Source organism: Dipodomys ordii, unplaced genomic scaffold (genome assembly GCF_000151885.1).
Source record: "Dipodomys ordii isolate 6190 unplaced genomic scaffold, Dord_2.0 Scaffold116, whole genome shotgun sequence".
NCBI classification, from domain to species: domain Eukaryota; kingdom Metazoa; phylum Chordata; class Mammalia; order Rodentia; family Heteromyidae; genus Dipodomys; species Dipodomys ordii.
The window spans coordinates 2113585-2136164 of NW_012267332.1; the positions used below are offsets into that span (position 1 = coordinate 2113585).

General features: G+C 46.0%; 1 protein-coding gene across 1 annotated transcript; it reads right to left on the reverse strand.

Annotated features, from left to right (window-relative positions):
* Positions 1-6465: 6465 nt before the first annotated feature.
* On the reverse strand, positions 6466-17718 carry Fgf16 (fibroblast growth factor 16). Its single transcript, XM_013028918.1, has 3 exons — positions 17425-17718; positions 9061-9164; positions 6466-6722 (listed from the first exon to the last, which is right to left on the reverse strand). Exons 1-3 carry the CDS (start codon positions 17696-17698, stop codon positions 6477-6479), a joined length of 624 nt encoding a protein of 207 aa, XP_012884372.1. The 5' UTR covers positions 17699-17718; the 3' UTR covers positions 6466-6476.
* Between the last annotated feature and the right edge of the window lie 4862 nt (positions 17719-22580).

A 22580-nucleotide genomic window follows, 5' to 3' on the forward strand; every position in this document is an offset into this window, starting at 1 on the left:
AGCTGAAGAGCTGAGGGACAGGCCCAGAGTTTAGCTCTCATGACTGACAAAAAACAAGAACAAGAACAACAACAAGAAGAAGAAGATGTGGACAGAAGGGAACCTTACTGCATTGTTGGTGGGAGTGTAAACTTATTCAACCACTTTGGAAAGTAGTATAGAGGTTCCTCAAAAGACTCCACATAGAGCTCCCTTATGACCCAGCAATCCCACTTTTGGAATTTACCCAAATGATCACAAACAAGACCACACTAAAGCTACCAGCACAACTATGTTTATTGCAGCATTATTTACCATAGCTAAGATATGGAACTAACCCAGATGCCCCTCAGTAGATGAATGGATCAAGAAAATGTGGTATATATACACAATGGAATTCTATGCCTCCATCAGAGAGAATGACATTGCCCCATTTGTTGGAAAATGGAAAGACTTGGAAAAAATTATATGAAGTGAAGTAAGCGAGGCCCAAAGAAACATAGGTCCCATGGATTCCCTTATTTGCAATAACTAGTGTATGTCTGAGTCAAGCAGAAAAGGTCAGATAAGGTGATGTTAGGGAAATGAACCCTAAGATATGTATTCAAATGTTTTTTCTTTTATGCAATTGTTTCTAACACATTTATAATATGATTTCTTTGTTGCTTTGTATGTCCCTCCCCCATGGTATAACCCCTGCTTTCACTGTATTTGATGTTGTTATAATTTGTGGAGGGGAAGGGAAAAAACGAATCGTTTAAATACGAATAAAGGTGGGCCCATTGCAACAATGAGATGTACAAGTCGTTATGTCGAAAACGAACTTTACAACTTTGGTAGGGGGTGGGGAGGAGGGTTGGGTGGGGCAGTGGGGGGGGAGGATGGGATGGGAAGGGGAAACAAAGGAGGAGGCTACAATGCTTGATAAAAAATGTACTCATTATTTGGCCTCTGTACAGTATTTTCACAAAAAAAAAGAACAAAAAAAAGAACAATAACAAAAAACATAAAAAAGGCTGGTTGGGCTCATATGGTAGAGTGCTTGCCTAGCAAGGGGAAGTCTCAAGTTCAAATCCCAATACTGTAGGAAAGAAAGAAAGAAGGAAGGAAGGAAAGAAAGAAAGAAGAAGAGAAAGACAAAGAAATGAAGGAAGAAAGAAAGAAGGAATTAGAATGGGCTACAAAATTCATCACTTTAGTATTTTGGGGATATGGGCGTCTATCAGCTGTCAAATGATCTAGTGGTACCAGCTCATCCATTTCTAGCATTTATCTCTCCCATTGTCATTTTCTGGCCATGTACCCCATTCATTGTTTTCTTCAAAGTTCAACACCAAAAGTGAGTACCTCCTGCATCCTCAGACTCCATTTTTCTAGTCCTTTCCCCCTCTACTCCTGTTGGGAGAAAACTTAAGGTTTGATGTAGGATTCAGGGACTTACTTTTCTCACGACAGTGGTGTTTTCTTAGAAATTCTGTTGTGTTCTGCAGTACAGTGCTTCTGCTTTTGCCTTGCCCATGTCAACTGCTCTGCTTGACTAACAGTGGTCAGGCTCACAGATAAGTGACAGTTTCCTATTGGTTACAGATGGCATGTATCTCCCAAGTCCTCATAAGTTGTGGATGTGTGTCAAAAGTTATAGGCAAGGCTGGGAAGGTGGCTCAGTGGTAGAGCGCTTGCCTTGCATTCATGAGGTCTTGGGTTGGATTCCTCAGCACCACATAAGCAGAAAAAAAGCCAGAAGTGGCGCTTTGGCACTAGCCTTGAGCTGAAGAGCTGAGGGACAGTGCCCAGGCCGAGTTCAGGCCCCAAGACTGGCAAAAAAGAAAGTTATAGGCAAGTGAACACTGATAACATTGGTAAAATTTGGGTTTTAAAAGCAAGATGAGAAGTTGAGTGTGGTGGCATATACCTGTAGTCCTAGCACTCAGGAGAATGAGGCAGAAAAATTGCTTAAGCCTAGAAAATTAGAGCCAGCCTGGGCAACACATAGCAAGATTTCTTCTAAAAAAAAAACCCTAAAATTGCCTACTATGTATGAGGCCCTAGGTTTAAGCTTTAACACCACAAAAACAAAACAATAATAACAAAAAACATCAAGAGGAAGAAAGAGGAGAGAGAGGAAGGAAGAATAAAAGGGGTGAATATGATTAAAACACATATGCATATGTGGAAATGTCACAATGAAATCTCTTATTTTGTACAATTAAGGTATGATGCTCATTTATAATGTGTAAGCTGGGTGTGGTGGTACATACCTGTAGTCTCAGCACCCAGGAGTAATAGCAAATTCCAGGCCAGCCTGGGCTATATAGCAAGTCCATCTCAACAAACAAAACCACCAAATGTAATAAACATGTTATGTAGTTGGCTTTTAGAGTTCTGCCGGAGAATTCTAGACACAGTGTCTTCTTCCTACACAAAATGAACATCATTTGCTTTCCCAAGTCCTATTGGTTCTTCAAAGAAAGCATCACCCCTTTTGAGAGACTCACTACTTACTGTAGCACCCTGAGATCTCCACCTTGGGGATGACTAACAATCTAGTCAGTATCACACAAGCCATGCAGCTTAACACTTTTTTTTTTGCCAGTCCTGGGCTTGAACTCTGGGACTGGACACTGTCCACGAGCCTCTCTGTGCTCAAGGCTAGGTCTCTTCCACTTGAGCCACAGCACCATTTTCAGCCTTTTCTGTGTATGTTGTACTGAGGAATCAAACCCAGGGCTTCATGCATACTAGGTAAGCACTCTACCACTAAGCCACATTCCCAGCCCAGCTTAACTCTTTTTATCATATTATTGTTTGCTATTTTGGGTTTTTATTCTCCTAGGTGTAATTTCTTTGCTGGGAATTTAGATAAGTTTTTTCTTTCAGTTCTAAGGTTTGAATTCAGAGTTTTCCCTTTGGTAGGCAGGTGCTCTACCACTTGAACCATGCCCTTAAGTCATTTTTTGCTTTAGAAATTTATGTGTATGTGGAGGGTTGGTACTGAGGCTTGGACTCAGGGACTGAGTGCTGTCCCTTAGCTTTTTCACTCAGGGGTGGTGCTCCACCACTTGAGCCACAGTTCCACTTCTAGCATTCTGGTGACTAATTAGAGATAAGAGTCTCACAGGCTTTTCTGACTAGGCTGGCTTTGAATCATGATCTTCAGATCTCGGCCTTTTGAGTAGCTATGATTAAGGCATAAGCTACTAGTTCCTTTTGTTAGTTTTCAGCAGAATCCTTTTTCCCCAGGGCTGACTGTACACTACAACTATCTTTCTGAAGGCCTTTCAGACTATAGATGTGTGCTACCATGCTTGGCTTATTGATTGAGATGGGCTCTCACTAACTTTTGCCTGGGCTGGCCATCAACCTCAGTCTTCCAAATCTCTACTTCTCAAATAGCTAGAATTACAGGTGCTTTTTATAGATTTTCTGATTTTGTTATAATTGTTGTGGTGGTGATGCTTGAGATTGGAACCTAGGACTTCATGCATGCTAGACATGAGCTATATCTCCAACTCTTGGTTTTGCTTCTTACATGAGCTAGTATGTAAGCTATTTGATTCCCACTCACACAATTCATTGGAAAAATAAGGAATGCCTATGTGATGGGACTGAGGAATACTAAGGACTGCTCTAGATCCAAACCTTTTCCCACCATGCTACCATGGTGTTTGTGCTCTCAATGAGACCTGCATCCCTTTGATTCTTATTTCCTGGCAACATTCACTATGAAAATGCAAGTCAACCTGTGCTCTTCTCTCTGCAAATATCAGTGGAGAGGCCAAACAAGTATACTTAGTATGGGAAAGGTACAGCTCCAGGAATGCCATCCTCTCCCCTCCCCCCCATCCCGCCCCACTAACTAGAATCACCCTGATTTGTTCTATGGACCAAAGCTACCCTGGGACTTTATAAACCATTTGGTTGCAAACACAAGGAAAAACAAATTAGGGCATTAGGTCTCAAACTATAGTGTGCCCAGAGATTCCTTGGAAGTCTCATTAACACATAGAATCCAGGTTCTGTCCTCAACGTTTTTGATAATTTATATCTCTAGTCAGTTTCCAGGTGATTCTGCTGGTCAAAAGACCATACACTCTGCGCACTACTGCATGATGGAAATGTGTTGATGCCTTCCCAGAAGCACTCACAAGGGATGATGGGAACTGGTAAAGAGATGGAGGAGATCATTGTTCAGAAAGGAAATTGGCAGGCTCAAAAAAATCAGTCTTGGGGCTGGGAAGGTGGCTCAGTGCTTGTCTTGTGTGCATGAGGCCCTGGGTTCCATTCCTCAACACCACATAAACAAACAAACAAAAAAAAGCCAGAAGTGGTGCTGTGGCTCAAGTGGTAGAGCATTAGCCTTGAGCTAAAGAGCTGAGGGACAGCACCCAGGACCAGAGTTCAAGCCCAACAACTGACAAAAAAAATCAGTCTCCCTGTTGAATATTGTTTTGAATTGTTTTGCTCCTATCTGAAGTATGAAGCCATCAATTATTGTTTCTGACCTTAGGGCTTTGGACTAAGCAAGTCCTCAAAAAGAATTTCTCAGTGCCTAATTTTTCTAAGTATGAATGGGAGGAACTTCAATTAGAAGTGTTGGTGCAGGGCTGGGAAGGTGGCTCATTGGTAGAGCGCTTGCCTTGCATGCATGAGGCCCTGGGTTCGATTCCTCAGCACCACATAAGCAAAAAGAAAAAAGCGGAAGTGGCGCTGTGGCTCAAGTGGTAGAGCGCTAGCCTTGAGCTGAAGAGCTGAGGGACAGCGCCCAGGCCCAGAGTTGAGGCCCCATGCCCCATGACCGGACGCAAAAAAAAAAAAAAAGAAGTGTTGGTGCAGCCTTCCTAAAGGTTTTATTTATTTATTTATTTTGGTGGTGGTGGTGCTACGGTTTGGACTCTTATGCTTGCTAGGCCAGCACTCTTACCTTTGAGCCACGTTTCTAGCCCCTCCTAGTTATTTTCAGATAGGATCTAACTTTTTGCTTGAGCACGTGCCTGGGCCTCTATCCTCCTATTTTACGCTTCCTAATGTAGCTGGGATGACAGGCACATACCACCAATCCCAGTTTCTTCCATCAAGGTGGAGTCCTGAGATTATTTTTTTGCTGGCCCTGCGACTTGAACTTTCAGCGTGGGCACTGTCCCTGAGCTACTTTTTGCTCAAGGCTAGCACTCTACCACTTGAGCCACAGGGCCACTTCCGGCTTTTTCTGTGATTAATTGGCGATAAGAGTCCACAGACTTTCCTGCCTGGACTGGCTTCAAAATGCGATCCTCAGATCTCAGCCTCCTGAGTAGCTAAGATTATAAGTGTGAGCTATCAACTCCGGGCTGAGATTTTGTTAATGTCTGGGGAACTGCAATCCTCCCAATCTCAGCTTTCTCCATAGCTGGGATATCCGGCAGATACTCACTATTCCCAGCTATTGCTTGAGATAGGGGTCTCAACAAACTTTTTGCCTGGACTGGTCTTAAATCCTGATCATGTCTATCTTTTCCTCTGAAGTAGGCATGATTACAAGCTTCGTAAAGTTTGGATTCAGTACTAAGTTTAAAATCACAGGGCCTGACAGGACTACTAGGCCTTCAGCAGTGCCTTGGCATAGACTGTAGGAATTCTAATGAATGGGAAGGAAGAGCTTCACCAACCTTTTAATTCTCTGAAATGTACAAATCAATAGGATCACTCAGTGTTTACAATATAAAGACAATTTTATTGCCAATAAAAGCCTTTAATAAGTCATTTTTTATCCTGTTTCAGTAGGACCTTATTCTTTCTGATGAAAATCCAGTCATAGCATCTCTCATTAAAAATAAAATTATTTTTTGAAATAAATAAATATATAAAATAAATAGCATATACATTTCATAAATAGTTTGTCCTTATGCACAGTATCCATGCTTAACATTTGAATATGATTTTCATACAGCCTAGCCCTCTTCCCACTTGCAATGGCAGGAAAACTGCATGGTAGGACGAATGAGAAATCAGCAGAGCCGGAGTAGAGGCCGGCTCGCAGCAGGGCGGGAGCCCTGAGGATTTTCTTCAGGAGACTTTTTCAAAGCTCTGTAGGTAGCATCTGTGGCAGATTCCTTGGTCTTTCCTTTATATCCATTCTCAAGGCATTTGGGAGGATTGTGGGGGCAAGACAACCCTTGACCCTTGACAGGGTTCCCCTGCCACGCCCATCCCCCTCCCCAATTCTTTGTCATTCCACCTCAGAGGAAAGAACATGATTAAAGAAAAAAAAGTATATACAGGCTTTCCCTCAGGCCCGCCCCATCCCCCCACATCCCTCCCCAAAATAACTCAACCTTCATATACACTTTGAACAACCAGGGAACAACAGCTGGGTCAAGTTGAATGGTAAGTGCCTCTCTGTTATCTAAATTGATAGGAAGACTTGGAAAGCTATGAATATAGTGCTTGTAGACACAGCCGTGGCCTCAGAATTACTCAGGTCACAGATTTCCCCCCTTTCCTCCCCCTCCCCAGGTCCATTACCTATAGCGGAAGAGGTCTCTGGACATGGAGGGCAACTTAGAAGGGTCTACTGGCCTGGGTAAAAAGTGAGTGAACTTCTGGTGTCGTTTAGTCCTGTATCCCTCGCGGGGTGAGCCGTCTTTGTTCAGGGCCACATAATATTGTCTCTCCGAGTCTGAGTGTTTGTACAACGTGGAGGCGTAAGTGTTGTACCAGTTTTCTTCAAACTGTTCCCGGAAAACACATTCACGTGTGAGTTTCTTCTGTGTGGATGAGAAAAAATAGAGCAAGGTTCATTAGATGACTCCCTCAAACAGCAAGGCACACTGTCAGTCCTTTCTCCTCCCACATTACCCATGTAGCTTTCTTCTAAGTAGCATCCAAGGTCCATCCTCTTTCACAAACTGCACAAAAAATGTCTTGGGTGAGTTCTTTCTTTGTTTGGTTGCTTTTTGGGGGGCTTGGTTGTGTTGCTTGAACTCAGGGACTGGGTGCTATCCCTGAGCTTCTTTTGCTTAAGGCTAGTACTCTACTACTTGAGCCACAGCACCACTTCCAGTGAGATCTTTTTGTTGCTGTTGGTTGTGGGGCTTGAACTTTGGGCCTGGGAGCTGTTCCTGAGCTCTTTAGCTCAAGTTGAGTGCTCTACCACTTGAGCCACAGCACCACTTCCGGTTTTCTGGTGGTTAATTGGAGATATGAGTGTCACGGACTTTCCTTGCCCAGGCTGGCTTTCAACCATGATCCTCAGCCTCCTGAGTAGCTAGGATTACAGGTGTGAGCCACTGGCACCTGGCTGAAATCTTTCTTGAAGGAAGGGGATTGGAGGAGATGGCTTCCACTAGATGATGATGATTATTATTTTTGTGCCAGTACTGAGGCTTGAACTCAAGTCCTAATGATGTTCCTTAGCTTTTTCACTAAATGCTGGTGCTTTATCAGTGGAGCCACTGCTACACTTCTACCTTTTTGCTGGTGAATTGGAGGGTCTCTCCCATTTAACTGCCCTGGCTGGCTTTGACTCTTGATCCTCAGATCTCAGCCTCCTGAGTAGTTAGGATTACAGATGGGTGCCACCGGTGCTCTCTTCCTCTGCTGGAGTTTTGAGCCTTAGGAGTTCTTTCATGGGCTCCTGATGGCTTCATGGCACCCACTGAGAGCTTCCTCCCTCTCTAGGCCTAAGAGCATTCAAACTCCATTGAGATTGCAGTCAACCCAATCAACTGACAGGCAAAGGCCTCAGATCTATATAAAGCTCTACGTGTGGTGAGCTGTGATCTTTCGTACTGAAGGGTCTCAGCCTGTCAGTTAATGAGCCCAGAAAAGATCTCCTTGAAAACCTCCTCCAATCTGCTTATTTGAAGCTGGCAGGCCCTGGGTCTCTTGCCTCTGTCCCTTCTCACTCTTAATTGGGCCACCATACTTCTTGCTAGGGTAGTGGATACAGAGTGCTGGGGACAGGCCTATCTCTTACGTGTCAGGGAAAAATGTGTTCCGATTCCATGGGGTTGTAGGGAGACAGAAAGCATGCTATGTGACTCAAAAGTCCAAGCCAGGAATTGGGATCCTCTGAACGGGTTAAGGTCAGCAGTCGCTCACCATGCCCCAATGCTGGGCTAGCTTCCAGAAGACAGGACTTGTATTGCACCCTGCTCAGGCCTAGCTAGGGGCTTAGCACTGTCAGCAGACCCTGAAACCTTCATTTTTCAACTGTTTGTTTCATTTGGCCACAGGTATTCAACGGAAGCAATGTGGAAATCAGGATCTGTGCTGCTAACCTTAGAATCTTCTATTTGAAGGCATTTACCCATTGCCTGGATTTCTCCTACCTGCTAGTTATTCCTCTGGACAGCTTTTTTTTTTCCAGTACTGGGGCCTGACCTCAGAGCCTGAGCATTGCGTTTAACTTTTTAGCTCAAGGCTGTTGCTCTACCCTTGAACCACAGCTCCACTTTTGGCTTTTTTGGTGGTTACTTGGAGATAAGAGTCTCATGGACTTTCCTGCCCACTGGCTTCATACTGCAGTCCTCACATCTCAGCCTCCTGAGTAGCTACAATTACAGGCATGAACCACTGTTGCCCACCTCTTTAGCTTTAATGCTCAAGCAGGCACTGTGCTTACTGCTTGGGTTGCAGCTCTACTCCTGACTTTTAAGTGGTTAATTGGAGATAAGAGTCTTGTGGACTTCCCTGCCTGGGCTGGCTTCAAACCGTGATCTTCATATCTCAGCCTCCTGAATAGCTAGGATTACAGGTGTGAGTCACTGGAGCCTGGGTCTGGAGAAGCATTGCTCTGGGTTATTGCACTAAACCCTGACCATCTACTGACAAACGAGTGGCAGCTTGCAATTATCAGGCTAGCTGGCCCTTTAGCAGAAAAGGCAAAGTAAATGTATCACAGAAGAGAGTATATTTTGTTGGAGGGCTGAGTGGGTGAAGATATTGTGGACAAGGGCCCTGAGCAGCCAAGAAGAAACAAGCAGCTAATCCTTTACAGTTGACAAAAGTGCTTTCAAGTGCTAGATAAACATCCTTTTGCCTTACATTGTTCAAACATTGGTGGGTAATAGCCTCTGATAAATAGGAAACTGTGAAGCTTACCGATCCATAGAGCTCTCCTCGTTCATTCATCCCCAGGTACAGGCCAGAGTCCACACCCCGGATGCTAATCAAGCCCACTGCCAGGCTGATGAACTCCAGAATTCCTAGAGTAGCAAAAGGAACATCATTCTATTAGTCCCATCAAGCTAGGGCAACATTGGGTAGGTGACATGATCCTACCCCACAATGAGAAGCCAGCCACGGGAGCCAGTGGTGATTCCCTGATAAACAACAACAACAACAAAACCCCACAATGCTGGGTGCTGGGGGCTCACACCTGTAATCCTAGCTATTCAGGAGGCTGAGATCTGAGGATCACGGTTCAAAGCCAGCCTGGACAAGGAAAGTCAGTGAGACTCATCTCCAATTAACCACCAGAAAACCGGAAGTGGTACTGTGGCTCAAGTGGTAAAGCACTCACCTTGAGCTGAAGAGCTCAGGGACAGTGCCCAGGCCCAGAGTTCAAGACCCACCACACACACACACACACACACACACACACACACACACACACACATCTGTTTCCAGGCTCCAGTGGCTCATGCCTTTAATCCTAGCTACTCCCAAGGCTGAGATATGAGGATTGCAGTTTGAAGCCAACCTGTGCAGAAAAGTCCATGAGACTCCTATCTCCAATTAACCACAAAAAAGCTGAAAGTAGAGCTTTGGATCAAGTGATAGAGCATCAGCCTTAAGCAAAAAAGCTCAGAGGCACCCAGGTCCTGAGTTCAAGCTTCAGGACCAACACACACACACACACAGACACACACACACACAACCAAAAAAATACCATATTTTGCAGCAAAAATGAAACTTCAGCTAAAACACCTAGTATTTCCAGACCTCAGTTTTTCCATGTGGAAAATAGGGAGAATCAATCTTTGCCTTTATGTAACACTTTTCACCATTTTGTTGATTTATTTGGCAGTTCTATGGATCAAATCCAGGGCCTCGAGTGTGTTAGGCAAGCAATTTATACTGAGCTCCAGTATCCCCGGCCCTCCTAGGTATGTATAAGGAAGGCCCCCAAAAAGGCTTTGGTCACTAAAGGTTCAGAATGATAAGGCATTATTGGCAAATAGCAGTCATTTCAAGTAATGGCAAAGCTGCTTTCTCAATGCAAGAGGTTTTTGGAACTTTCCTAAAGTCACCTTGCACCTCCCAGCATACACAGCATTTACCTTGCTGTCCACTGGGCTGAACTTATTTTGCACCCTCTCAGCTCCCATGTCCTTAAAACCACATGGGCCTGTCAACTGCCCTTAGCTGCTGCTAACAAATACCACACGGGCCACTCACTGAGTTTGTTCAGTTTGCTCATGGCAGGAGGGAAGACTTGGCTTCAGGAAAGCTTTCTCCTAAAAAGTGCTCGCAGCTAGTACAGCCTCAAGCTGACAAGCCTGTCACTCTCCCCTTCTCTCTTGAGAGTTTTTTTTGAAAGTTTATCCACAGTAGAAGTTGGCAGGTAGTATTGGACTCCATACTGATATGAAATGTTGTAACTTGAAGGGGAAAGGGAAGAAATTCAGAAATGTCTTTTTAGCTGACAAGGTTAGAGGTGAAGATTTGAAAATGTTTTCATTTACCCCATGGGAAGAAACAGAACAACTCTAAAGAAGGTGAAAGGACCCAGAAATGAAATCCTGATGATATTGAAGAGTTCAACAGTTTTGTCCTAAGATGGTATCTTATTCATCTAGCTATAGATGAAATAGTCAATTGGAGTCTTCTTTGAGATTTCTGTCTCCTACCTCCTTTTAAAATATACAGACTAAAAACATGGGTGCAATTTTTTTATGTATCCAAAGTTATGAAATGGTCTCACACTTACTTAGCTGTCATTCACTCAAAAAATGAAAAATTTCAGGGTAATATGCTTCTAAATTACTTATACAGGAAGCAGAGCTGATTGCATAAAGCAAAAATAATTCTTTTAAGAGGCAGGGTCTGGCTGTGTAGCCCAGGTTGGCTTTGAACTTGAAATCAGTTTTCTCTCCTCTAGTTCCCAAGATCCAACAAGATCCAGCAAGTGGCTAATTTTGAAATCAGGTTAAAACCTCTTGTGGCAAGTCTACTATGGAACTCCAGAGGCTTGGCTAGTGGGTGGTGGGTTTTAGGGTTTGGCCTTTGGTCTCTCATTGAAATCCTCAGTTGGGTTGTTACAGATGCTTCCAGTACCTAGAAGGGAGTCTTGGGAAGAGAGATTGGCACATACTGGTGGGAGGGAAGGGACAATGGCTAGTGCTGAGTAGAGGTTAATCAAGCACCGATTTAATGGATCTACATCTCCCATTGCACAGATTCTGCCCTGCTTAGTGTTTTAATAAATGAGCCACAAGAGGACATAGGAGTCTTATTTATCCTAGTTCCAAAAGACACAGCTGAGAGGATGACACGGTGGAGACCAAAGAGATCTCAAGAGGATGGCAAAGTGGGCTGGCTTCACCAAAATATGCTCCATTGGGGCCAGTATTATAAAGTCCTGCACTAGTCCAAGGCACTTAGGTTTGGGTTTTGTTGGACAAAGGTGAGCCCAAAGCACAGAGAGTTGAGTTAACCATATCCCTTAGTTCATAGTTATTATAGTTTGTGAGGGCTTCTCTCTCTCTCTCTCTCTCCCTGTCCCTCTCTCTATTCCTTTCTTCCTCTCTCTCTTCCTTTCCCTCTCCTTCTCCCTCCCCCCTCCATACACTGTGTCATTCACCTCCACACTTTCGGTAACCATATTTCTTCTTTTTCTTTTCTGTGATGATGAGGATTGAACCCAGTGCCTGGAGCATCCTACGTGTATTTTAGTTACATGCAAGTTTACCCATCTCTAAAAAATTTAATAACAATGGCCCAAGAGATTTTGTTGGGTGAACTAAATTCAGGATGATGGTGAGTGATTAGTGGAAGTAGTAAAAATCAAATGTAAAACTGGTTATATACAAATTTAAAAATTATCCAGGTGCTGGTGGCTCACGCCTGTAACCCTAGCTACTCAGGAGGCTGAGATCTGAGGATCATGGTTCAAAGCCAGCCTGGGCAGGAAAGGCCATGAGACTCTTATCTCGAATAAACCACCAGAAAACCAGAAGTGGTGCTGTGGCTCAAGTGGCAGAGCACTCACTTTGAGTTAAAGAGCTGAGGGACAGCACCCAGGCCCAGAGTTCAAGCCCCACGACCAACAAAATAAAATAAAATAAAAATTGTCTCACATGGTGGCATGTACTTGTAATCCCAGCACATGGAAGGCTGAGATAGGTGAATCCCAAGTTGGAAAGCTTCTTGCACTAAATAGCAAGATCCTGTCTTCATTTTTTTTTTTTGTCGGTCGTGGGACTTGAACTCTGGGCCTGGGCATTGTCCCTCAGCTCTTCAGCTCAAGGCGAGCGCTCTACCACTTGAGCTACAGCGCCACTTCCGGTTTTCTGGTGGTTTATTGGAGATAGGAGTCTCACGGTCTCTCCTGCCCGGGCTGGCTTTGAACCGCGATCCTCAGATCTCAGCCTCCTGAGTAGCTAGGATTACAGGCGTGAGCCACCAGCGCCCGGCCTGTCTTCATTTTTTTTGTGCCAGTCCTGGGGCTTGAACTCAGAGCCTGGGCAATGTCCCCAGTTTTTGTGCTCAAAGATAGTGGTTTTTCACTAAAGCCACGGCTCTAGTTTCTGGCTTTTTGCTGGCTAATTCGCAATCAGAATTTTTGAGACTTTCCTGCCCAGGCTGTCTTCAAACTATGATCCTCAGATTTCAGCCTCCTCAGCTAAGATTATAGGTGTGAGCCATAGGTGTCTGGAAAAAACTTTTATTTAAAAAGAAAAAGAGGGGCTGGGAAGGTGGCTTAGTGGTAGAGTGCTTGCCTTGCATGCATGAGGCCCAGGGTTCCATTCCTCAGCACCACATAAGCAGAAAAAGCTGGAAGTGGAGCTGTGGCTCAAGTGGTAGAGTGCTAGCCTTGAGCTGAAGAGCTGAGGGACAGTGCCCAGGCCCAGAGTTCAGGCCCCACGACTGACAAAACAAAACAAAACAAAACAAACAAACAAATATAAAAAAAGAAAAAGAAAAAAGTCCGATGCATTGTACTCATAAATTGCTTTGTGAAATGAGAACTCCTTTTTACATACAACTGCTTACATAAAATAATCAATCAATAAACATTAAAGCAATCATTTAAAAGTTAATGCAAAATGTAGAAAGCGGGGACCTAGTGTGAATTACTTAAGGCCACGTTTGCAAAGGTCTAGTGAGTCACATAAAGGAGGAGACTGCCCTGCTATTCAGCTGACCCTTGGCTTGAACACTCCAGGGATAAGTGCTATGCTTAGTTCTACTGTGCTAGAGACATACAGAAAAGCAGGAGCATGTTCAAAGTAGAGTGGCCATATGGTGATGGAATTAGAAACCAAGTCATGATTTGGTTCTGGGTGCTAAACTTTGAGGAGCACCGACCCATGGGAGCCTTCAGTTCTTTGTTTTGCTCAGGCAAATCACATCCAAGCTTTGTCTTTGTTCCTTCATCCTCTCAGTATCTCATGTCTCTCAGTACCCTGAGCTCACTTCTTAAGTAGCAGAGGATGGCTTGTGATCTCACCGCCCGAGACCTGGGGTGCGAACAAAATCATGAAACCCAAGAGGTGTGGCTATTTGAGTCACCACAGTTTTTCTCCAACTCTCTGTGAACCCTGATGCCAAAGGACAGATCATACAGGAAGTCACTTGGGTTGTGTCCAGTAAGAGGGGTCTCCAACAGCTGGAATCATCCCTGCCCAGCTGTCTTTGGGCATCATTTCTCCTTGCCAAGTTTCCTATTAGCTGGATTCAGACTGTGGGAACCCAGTGGCACACGATGATGGAATAGATATTTCTAAACCTTCTCCTGAATTCCAGCCAGCATGAAAGGGGAGCAAAAACAAGACATTTTCCTATTTTCCCAGCTCCAGCTGGACAGGGGTGTTAACAGCAAAGTATTAAGTAGACAAAGTTGGTCCTCCCTTCTCTCACCCCTTCCAGACCCAGGCCCTCCTTCTACTCTGCCTCTTCTTGACCTGCACACCTTAGGCACAGGCCTTTCTTGACCATTTCTAGACTCCTCTCCTTATACATCTTTCCTCAGAGCCTTCATCAAAGCCCATTGGTCCTACGCCCCACTATTTCAGAATCTAGCTAGATGACTGGCTAATGTGTCATTTAATTTGGTTCCATGACTCACCTCAGGTCCAGCAGCCATGCTTTTAGACCATCAAGGGCCAAAATGGTGCTGCCTTGGCATCTTGCCCAGGTGACATTGATCAAGATGCATTGTACTCACACACAGATATGTTGAATTGAAACTCTTTGTACAACTTCTTAAAGATCATTTAACATGGCCAAACGCTGGTGGCTCACGCATGTAGTCTTAGCTACTCATGAGGCTGAGATCTGAGGATCATGGTTCAAAGGCAGCCTGGGCAGGAAAGTCCATGAGACTCTAATGTCTAATAAACCACCAGAAAACTGGAAGTGGTGCTGTGGCTCAAAGTGGTAGAGCGCTCGCCTTGAGCTCAAGAGCTGAGGGACAGCACCTAGGCCCAGAGTTCAAGCCCCATGACTAACCAAAAAAATAAAAAGAGATAATTGAACATACTACTACTACTAGTACTACTACTGCTACTACTACTACTATTACTACTACTACTAGAATCAGATCGCTGAAAAATCCAAAGCCTGTTCCATCCCACCCATGAGGAAGTCTCTCCTCCACTGTGGCTTCCAAGGCCGGCTCTGCCTGTCCACAGGTGCCCCTCAGGAATGTGAGGATCCCCAAGAACCTCAGTCTCGAGTAAATGTCACCAGTCCAGGAGGGGGTTGAAATATTCCTGGCTACTGATTGCAGATGGAGAGCAGGGAGCATGTGCTGTGCCAACAGGTTATTATTTGGAGTCGGGGCCGCTCTTGGGCTCAGCCTGACTCGTTCTGAGCACATGGATTCCAGCGTAATCCTTGGGGGCCCTGCTCTCCAATTACAACAAATAGCTATTTACTTTACATGGCCTTTGGAGACTACCTCCTCCCCCCGAGCAGAAATCTATAATATTTTATATCTTAAGTCTGGCCTACTTTACCCTGTTGGAATGTTGACTGCTAAAGCACTTATGGAATGTTAAAGTTTCGATTTATTGAATACCCTGGCTGATTAACTCAAATGTGGAGGGAGGAAAGAGTTAGCAAAATCAAACTGCATCTCGTTCTGGGCTCCCAAACAACTCAACTGCGAGAAAGAGACTAGGTGTGGGTTTGAAAGTTGGCAAGAAAGATTACAAAGAGACAGTTTTGCTCAGTTATCGTTAACTTTATAGGAAATACATGGAACTGCCAGGAAGTCAGAGAAGGAGTAGAAAGAGGAAAGGGAAAAGGCCATTTGGAGAGGGTCTCAACTACTACTACTACTACTTATTATTATTATTAATATACAAGGTAAACACAGAAATGAAGCCAGCTGCCCATGAAGTGGCTGTGAAAACATCTCTTCCTTTGCCAGTTTTATTTCCTTTGGTTTCTCCTTAAAGTTAACACCCTTAGCAGGTCTGGGAGATGAAAAGAAATCAAGATGTGTCTTGATGGAGGTAATTAAGGATCACTTATCCCAAGAGTCTATTACTGATTTGTATTGACCTGGTAGGTTGTCGGACCAGTATAGGCACTGAGTCAGACAGACACTTGTAGTGGTGGCTGCAAGGACTTAGAGCTCCGCATGGCCATTCTCCACTTTCATGACCCTTGCCTGCATTTCTCCATTACACACACACACACACACACACACACACACACACACACACACACACACACACACACACACACTTATATTCAAGGATTCCAGTATTCTTTAGGCCATTTTCTGGGAGCCTCTGAGGCCTGGGTGGAGGTCTCAGTTCCTTATGAAAAGGAACAAAAGGGGACTGAAAAATCCCAAATGATGGAAGGGAAAGGAGCCAAGTTAACACTCCCTCTCTTCCCACTCCACCTTATCACCCTTTTGAGGACCTGCTGCAAGTTTATACAGACACCTGCACCCCTCCATTACCCCTCCCAACCTACTGTACTCCAGGCTCTGTTTGAGTGCATTTTTCCAAGATGACATAGATCTCATTAAGGTTCCTGCCTGCTCGTAGCAAGGAAGACCAGCCCTGGGCCCTAAGTTGTTTGCTTTGGTTGGTCTTCCGCACTAACTGGCCCCTTCCTGCCTGCCCCATTTACTATGCCCTTCTCCCTTGCTGCTCTAGCAAGGCATGAAGAGTAAGATGGAGAGGTTTGTGGATGGAGGGGGAGGGTGGGGGGTGGGGAAGGGAAGCAAGGGTGTCATGCTTGAGAGGGTGGGCAGAGTGTTTTTTTCTGGCTTAGGTATTAGAAGGTGACCTTCTTGGATTGAAGAGACCTTGGAAGGAGACAGAGGGCATTGGCGGGACGGGGAGGAGGAAAGCTATCTGTCATGGGACTTGCTTGATGGCTTAGTAGAGAATGGGACATTGAAAATAAAAAATGGCAAATTCTTGAGGAGGGAACACATTTGCTTAGAAAGCTAATGGTCTCTGTCCCAGACCAAGGCTTCTACTGATGAAGTAATTAGTTCTGTAAGTGAGGCAGGCAGCTATGTCCTCTGAGAGCCATCTACATAGTGACAGGCAGGCGAGATTCTCTGCCCCATGTCCAGTTGGACACCTGTTTCTAGGGCTGGACGTGAGCACCGTCAAGCAATCCCCCAGAGGTCGATTTGGGCAAAAGCAGTCCCCAGGATTGGTGCCCTTGCACGGTGGATGAGGTACCCAATTCACCCGGTGCTGCCTGGCTTGGCTCCTACTGCGGGCTAAGCCAACCTGAGGTCAACCAGTGACCACGGATGCTGGCGTCCCTGCCAGCCAAGAGTGATGCGGGGCACAGGACTGTGTGCCCACCACACCCCTGACCCTTTGCAGGCTCGCTTTCCACTTAATCAGGCCTGCCCTCAAGGCTCGAAAGGCTTAGCAGATCCCGATCCCCTGGCTTCGGAATCGACAAGTTCCTGCTCCTCCCCAGCTCCACCTGTTTTCATGGACGACTCAGGCTCAACTCTTTGACTGAGCCCCTCACTCCCGGGGGAAGGAGCGTGGAGTGGGGGGGGGGGGGAGAGAAGTGCCTCCCGACTGTATTTGAGAGTCCCCGAGATGTCGCGCGGCTCAGCTGCACGCCAGCCGTCAAGTCCCGCCTCGACGGACCCAGAGGAAGCACACAGCCTGGAGTGTATGTGTGTGTGTGTGTGTGGGGGGGAGGACAGCCCCGTGGGCCCCACCCCGGGAACTCGGAGTCCTCAACTCCCCAGCTCAGCGTCCTCCCTCTTCCCGTTCCCCACCCTTGTCACCGCGTCCTCACCGAAGCGGCTGTGATCGTGGCGGGTGCCATGCACCGTGCCGTTGGGGAAGATCTCCAGGTGGAAGCCGGTGCGACAGTAAAGCTGGCGGCGCCGCAGAATCCCCTTCAGGTGGGCGAAGTCTGTGGGCGAACCCCGCTGCAGCTTCCCCTCGATCTGGCCCAAGCGCTCGTTCAGGAAACCCGGGGAGTCAGCTAAGGGCACGTTCCCCAGAGATGATGAGAAACCATGCAGATCCCAGTCCAAAGAGGCGAAGACCCCCCCCACCTCCGCCATGGCGGGGGCCCAACGGCGGCGCGGGCTGTGCTGGGCGCACACGGGGGCCCGAGCCGGGACCGCAGGGGGGCGCGAACTGCTTCTTCCCGCGGCGGGGCGCGGGCGATCCGGCGGTGCTCGTTCCGTTGGCTCGTTCCGTTTGCTCGGCTCGTTTGCTAGCTGTGCGCTCTGCCCAGCTGCAGGAGACGTCTGTTGGCGTCCAAGGAAGTTCTCAGCGGCGGGGAGCGTGGGGCCGCGCGCTTCTGACCTTGCTCTCAGTCAGAGGACCGCGTCCTCTCCGCATCCATCCCTCCCCGCCTCGCATCGCTGCCTGCGGGCCGGCGATCAAATGCAACACGCCACTTTATATACATACCCACTCCCCTTACATTGACATATTGGATATTTAAATACAAGCCACACCTCACTGGCATCCCCTCAGAGATTGGTGTGTGGGTTCTTTTTTTTTCCCCCCTTTCTTCCCTTTCCTTCTCATATCCATTTGGCTCTTGAGAGGGGGGTGGAGGAGTGGCGGGGGGAGCAATCGAGCTTCACTCCCTCTTTTATTATGAAAAAAATTGCAGGAAAAAGCTACACATTGCAGTGAGGCAGAACTGTTTTTTGGCAGGTTTTTTTTTTTGTTAATTTTTTTTAAAGTGCCTTTGGCGTCCATCGGGCCTGTTCCGTGGAGGTCTGGCTGTCGCAAGGTTGTGTTGTCCCATGGCCCACGCCTCCTCGGCTTGCCCCCACCCCCACCCCCTTTACCAAGTGCTGGGATATCACAACGGCTGGAAGATTCTGCAGGCTCGCGATCTCCCACCCCCACACCCTCCTTGTCCCCGAAGGGCTGGTGGGAGGCTCTGCAGAAGGAGGCTCTAACTCGGGACAAGGGGTTACCTCCCCCTCCAAGTTCCTTTGTTCCGCGATGCAACAACCCACTCCCCACCTGTAGATCGGGTCAAGGGGCTTGAATAAGGAAGCCAAACGCAGTTGCAACACTGCGGATCGGAGGTGCTTGGTGGTTGTCTGCAAGACATCAAGGCCGGGGTTGGTGGTGGGGGACTTTCGGAGTCCCACAGGAGCGGGAAAACACCCAAGGTAAAGAAGACGTTTTTTGTTCGAAAAGGACGTTAGAGGTGAGGAATAGGAGAGGTGGAAGGGAGTAAGAACTAGAAAACGATCTTTTTTTTTCTTGAAAACTGATCTGTGCTGGCTTTCTGGGCGCGCTTTTTACAAGGCTCTCGAGAGCCGAGCTCAGGGAGAGGCCATTGGAAGGCTGCTCGGGGGCTTCCCCCCACTTCTTTTCTTGTTGGAAACAGGTGTTTCCTCGCTCTGTCCTGTGCTCTGTTCCAAGATATTCTACCAGGAAGAGCGGCAGTTAGGGCGGGAAGCAGGCGACAGCCAGGACGATTGGCAAATATGGAGACAAGCAGGGGAGCAGGTGCCCGACCTGCCTGGAGCACCCCCTCCCCGCTCCCCCAGCACCTGAACCCCCATCCCTCGTGGCTCTTGACGCCCCACGTTCGGATGGCCTATTAAAATGGCATTGTGGCTCGCTGTCTGTACTCGCAGCTGGCTCTGGCCGCCTTCCCAGCACCCTGCAGCCGCCGAAACCCCCCGCGTGACGTGCACCGCCCCCCACGCCATCGCGCCGTCACAGCGCCTCCTTCTGGACACCCCACATAGCACAGCACATTCGAACTCAGGCTCATTCACATGGTAAACTGAAGGTTCTGCTCTTGCAGCCCCAAGGGCACCCCCTACCCCCATGCTCATTCCCTGGAACCGCAACAATTCTTAGTTGGGAAATTCACGACTTACTCTATAATAATAATAATTATTATTATTATTATTTCCCCCTTCTCTAGCTCAAAGGGAACCATGTCGGTGCTTGGCAACAATCTATTGTGTTCCTCCTAGTAGCAGGATGTACATGCAAGTTTTTTCCAATTGTTGGAGATACAGAAATGTAAAAGCTGATTCCCATACTAGTGTATTTATGGATTTGCTTTAAAATAATTCAAAATAAGAACTGAATGTGGTGATTCATGCCTGTAATCCCAGTACTAAGGAGGCAAAGGCAAAGGGGTCCCTGTAAGAGGGCAGTCTGGGCTACAGAGTGACAAGTCACGTTCAAAACCAAAAGCCAACCAGTAGCTCCTTGAAATCCTACCTACTCAGGAGAGTGAGATTTGAAGATTGTGGTTTGAAGCCAAGTCTGGCAGAAAACGTCTGTTAATTCCAATGAATTTACCAAAAAGCTAGAAGTCGAGACGTGGTTCAAATGGTTAGAGCATTAGCCTTGAGCATAAAAAAATTCAGGGAGAGTGCCCAGGCCTTGAGTTCAACCTCCAGTATCTGCATAAAAAGAAACAAACAACCTGGGCACCGGTAGCTCATGCCTATAATCCTAGCTACTCAAGAGACCAAGATTTGAGGATGGTGGTTTAAAGCCAACCCGGGTATCCCCAAGACTCTTCTCTCCAATTAACCACTAGAAAACTGGAAGTGGCTCTGTGCTCAAGTAGTAGAGAGATAACCTTGAGCTAAAGAGCTCAGGGATAGGACTCAGGCCCAGAGTTTAAGCCCAACGACCAACGACAACAAAAAAAAAAATAAAATAAAAACACAAAACAAACAAACAAAAAAAATTGTTCAAAGTCAAAGAGCAGACAAATAGATGTTATAGCAAGCACATGATGCAACGTATTGAAGGTGGCTGGTGGGTTTAGGGATATTTAGTATAATGCATAGCAAATAATATATAGAACATATAAAATATAAAGCCTGGCACTGGTGGTGCATGCCTGTAATCCTAGGTACTCAGGATGCTGAGATCTGAGTATCACAGTTTGAAGCCAGCCTGAGCAGAAAAGTTCTTGAGAAGATTTTTATTTCCAATTAAGCATGTGTGCGTCCGTGCATGTGTGTGTGCGCACACACACACACACACACACACACACACACACAATCCAGAAATGAAGCTGTGGCACGCACACACACACACACACACACACACACACACACACACACACACACACACACACAATCCAGAAATGAAGCTGTGGCTCAAGTGGTAGAGTGCTAGCCATGAACAAAAAAGCTCAGGGACAGTGTGTAGGCCCTAAGTTCAAGCCCCAGGCACCTGGCACTACACACACATACACACACACACACACACACACACACACACACACACATCACATTTCCATAATAAGACTTAGGCCTTATAAACTGGGACAATTTGCAAAGAAGGAACTTCTTCCTCCTATGTTGTTTCCTCCTATGAGTTTGTGAGTTTATTGAGAAGTGCTGATGTGAAGACAGTATGTGAGTGACTAGAATACAGGACAGTGAGTTTGCTGAGCACTGTGTGGATTCATAAAGCCAAGAGAAAATGAATCTGGGGATTAGGGCTGGGTTCTGGACCACAATGATCTTTGTAATATATGAGCCTTGAAGGAAGCTGGGAAGAATAATTTTGCAAATTTGGATGGGAATTCACTTCCAGGAAGGAGAAGCTAGAACAATTGTAACAATGAAATTGGAACAATTGTAATTAGTAAAGCCTAATTTTTTTTTAAAACTCAAAAGGCTCATGTCTGCTTTGTTTACTTGCTGGGCTGGCACTTTACCACTTGAGTCATACCTCATAGCCAGCTTTTTTGCTAGTTAATTTGGAGATAGAGTCTTGAGGACTTTTCTGCCAAGAATGGCATTGGATCTTGATCCTCTGAATCTCAGTCTCCTTGAGTAGCTAGGATTACAGGTTGGAGCCACCAGCACCTGGCTTCTGTTGTTTTTTAATGAGTATTCAATGCAATATGCATATGAGATGCTTTGTGAGATAAAGAATTTCAATATCTAACTTATACATTGATAATGCCAAACACAATTTCCTCAACATCCCCTTCAGGGCCGTGTTGTATTCTTTGTTCCTCAACATTTTCAAAGGCAGACACTGTTGGCAGGTCTGGTGTTATACTGGATATAAGCTATAAGCTATAAGTATTCCACTGTTCTTCAGGGGCCTTCTAAGATCACACCAACCAGTGATTCTGTTTGAAATAATATTTCTATGAAGCATCACAATGACCACAATGTTTTCATTAAGTTACTTGGTTTTCACAAGCTTGTGGAGTGAGAGGTGTTACTATCTCCTTTCAGGTGGGAGGAAAGTGACTGAGGGGCTAGGTGAATAGCACAGAACCAAATAGCTAAATAAGTAGCAGTGTCCTAATTGGATTACTGTGCCGTAGGGGGGAATTAATCTCAACTCATGCACTCATGAGATCATACAAAGATGGGTATGTTAAGGATGGTAAGGTTTGAAAATATGTGATTTACAGAAAAACCTCACTAGAATGCAACCTCTGGCCAGACTATGCTGGCTAGATTGGAACAGAGAAAAATGTAATATAAGCAAACTTTACTGGAGTCTACCTCTAAAGTGAAGATACGTGAACCCTTTTGTAGGGCTATGGTGAGGATGAAAGCCAACCACTAGTAGGAAATGCTCGAGGTTGATGTGAAAAAATAAAGCAATTTATGTGAAAAGCACATGGGGAGAAAAGCCTTTAAGGAAAAAGATAGCTGAGTGCAGGTGTGCACACCTGTAACATCAGCACTCAGGATGCTGAGACAGACAGAATTTTAAGTTCAAGGCCAGTTTCATCTAAGTAGGAATAGTAGGAATACCTTGTCTCAAACAACAACAACAACTGGTGGGCATGGCGGTTCATGCTTGTAATCCTAGCATAGAAGACTGACATCAGGAGGATCGTGGTTGGGGAGGATTGGTGGGGGGGTGGGGGGGGAGGCTGGGAAGGGATGGGAAGGGTAAACAAAGGAGGAGGCTGCAATGCTTGGTAAGAAATGTATGCATTATCCTGCCCATGTAATT